The sequence below is a fragment of the Penaeus chinensis genome, chromosome 24 (assembly GCF_019202785.1).
Source record: "Penaeus chinensis breed Huanghai No. 1 chromosome 24, ASM1920278v2, whole genome shotgun sequence".
NCBI classification, from domain to species: Eukaryota; Metazoa; Arthropoda; class Malacostraca; order Decapoda; family Penaeidae; genus Penaeus; species Penaeus chinensis.
Window position 1 is genome coordinate 13284107 of NC_061842.1, and position 2500 is coordinate 13286606.

Here is a 2500-nt window from a genome sequence, read left to right on the forward strand (position 1 = left end):
GTCGGGGTAATAAGCCATCTCATAATTCACCTCTCATGCTTTCATTTTTTTAGATAAACATATGAATAAAACATAAATATATGATAATAACAGAATGCTTAAACCAACATACATCTATACATATACATAAACGTACGTGGGCAGAGCAACAAGGAAGTTATGGAACGCAGAAGAGATAAAAAAAAAAAAAAAAATCGAAGAAATAAAGAATTACGTTCCATTCTCTCTCAAAACTGACTTTACACAACATCTCTTGTTTCGTCGGGAGGGAAATACCGAAATAATAACAGACAAATAAGAAAGTTTCGTCAGACAATGTAAATCCACCACGAAGAGCGTTGCCCGGGAGTGTTCATCTGTAATGACGTTATTCTGTTCTCCAGGGTGAGGAACAGCGGTTCTCTCCACCGCACTTTCAACGTGGACCCGATCTACCTCCAGCACGAGAACTCAGGTGAATAGCTCGTTCTTGGGTATGGCTGTTGTTCGTCCTCGTCTTGTTCTTGTCTGGTGCTTGTTTTGTTCTTGTCTTGTTCTTCCCGACGGCTTTGGAGGATTCGCGATCTCGAATGGTCTCGAGTTTTCTTAATCGTGTTTGGTTTCGTTGTATTTTCTTTTTTTTTTTTTTTTTTTTTTCTTTTTTTGCCTTTTGATGTTATTTCATATATTTTTTTTGTTTTATTTTTCATATATTTTTTTCCCCTTTTTCTTTTTTTTCTCTCTCATTTCTTACGCTCTGTTTTCTTGCTCTTATTATTTGCAATTTTCTTGTATGTCCCTTTGTTCAACGGCATTTTCTGTTCCCTTTGCTTTCGTCTTCTTTTCTTGCCGCTCTCTTTGTTTCCTATTCTCATGTCCTTCTTGTCTCCCACGTTCGTTATTTTTTATTTATTTAGATAAGTAATTTCATGAGTTACTTGCTTCTTTATTTAGGAATTTATATGTTTAATTACTTATTTGTTTGTTTGTATGTTTACTTGTTTACTCTTTTTTGGCCGAGGCGAAGATGCACCAGACTATTTGGTAATGACTGATGACAGGTTGATAAGCTAATGATGATAATTATTTAATAATTTGAAATACAGCCTAGTGTCAAAGGTGTCTTACATCCCAAGAGCATCTTCGTTTAGATTTAAAATATAAGATAAAAGGATAAAAGAAAAGAAAAGAAAGAAAAAGAAAAGAATGAAAATGATTAATACTGTTTATCAATTTACTCTTTAGCTTTGTATATTTTTTCTCCCTCGCTGTTCTAGTCTTGAATTTCAGTCGGTAGAGGGCATCTTTCATATACAATAATTAAGTATTTTTCCTTCTGTTTAGGTCTTGCAATCGACTACATGGTGAGTTATGACATTTAAAAAATAAATCTTTAGACAACAACCACTTAGCTAGACATCAGGAGACACGCACGCTTATCACGCTTTGTAGCCTGTGCTTAGTGTGTACCCGGCACATGTATCTGCCATAATGCCACCAAGAAGTAATGTTTTATAATTCACCCACGCAGGCAATGCACGCACCTCCCCTCCTCCCCGTCTTACACTGATTCCCTTCCCTGTTATATATACAAACATACGTACTTACGTATGTACATAAATACACACACTCATACAAAGATATATATATATACTTATGCTCACACTTACACGCGCGCACACACACACACACACACACACACACACACACACACACACACACACACACACACACACACACACACACACACACACACACACAAACACACACACACACACACACACACACAAACACATACACAGTCATTTATGTACGCTTGTGATTATATGTGCAAGCAAACCAACACACACGCACATATGTATGCTCATGATTATACGAAATCTTACTACTGATATCTATAACGACACACAAGCTTACCTATACAGATACGATTGCACATTTTTTTCTTTCGTTTTCATCAAACTCAAAGAAGTTTGAAGATAATTATCTCGTATTGCTCCGACATATTTTCTATGTCGTCTCCATATTAATTACGTTAACAATTTCACACCCAAAAAAATTGTACATGCCTATAATTACCAGTTATACGTTTTATCCTTTCTGACTGTCGCCTCACTTTGCAGCACTGGCAAATCGGTCTGAGCAAAAGGTTTCGTGCTCTCAAGCTGTGGTTTGTTATCAGGAGCTTCGGTGTCGCAGGTCTTCAGAAACACATACGAGAGGTGAGTCATTCGGAAACGGTAAAGAAATGTCCCTAAGACAGCGATAGACAGAGTAGGAAAACACTGCAGAGGGCCCTTTTGGTATACTGTTTACTCGTGCTCTGGAAAAACAATATAGCAGGAAAAGGCCTTCGTTATATCAGTGTGTTTTCATGTTCTTCCCTTCCCTGCTTCGTTTACAACTTCCACATACCAGTGAGAGTTTGGTAATCTCGCATCTCATTAATTTTCAAAGCATCATCTCTTCTACATTGCATTTGGCACTTTTCATTTACAGTGCTATACATCACACAGTTCTT

At 37.0% G+C, this 2500-nt stretch overlaps 1 protein-coding gene across 2 annotated transcripts in view; it reads left to right on the plus strand.

The window, feature by feature from the left end:
* LOC125038377 (histidine decarboxylase-like) overlaps positions 1-2500 on the plus strand; it is an 85234-nt gene that overhangs the window by 72730 nt on the left and 10004 nt on the right. For both annotated transcript variants that reach the window (XM_047631878.1, XM_047631877.1), the window contains exons 11-13: positions 384-454; positions 1324-1343; positions 2103-2201. In XM_047631878.1, the coding sequence (XP_047487834.1) occupies positions 384-454; positions 1324-1343; positions 2103-2201 (190 nt within the window). The remainder of the gene's footprint in view (positions 1-383; positions 455-1323; positions 1344-2102; positions 2202-2500) is intronic.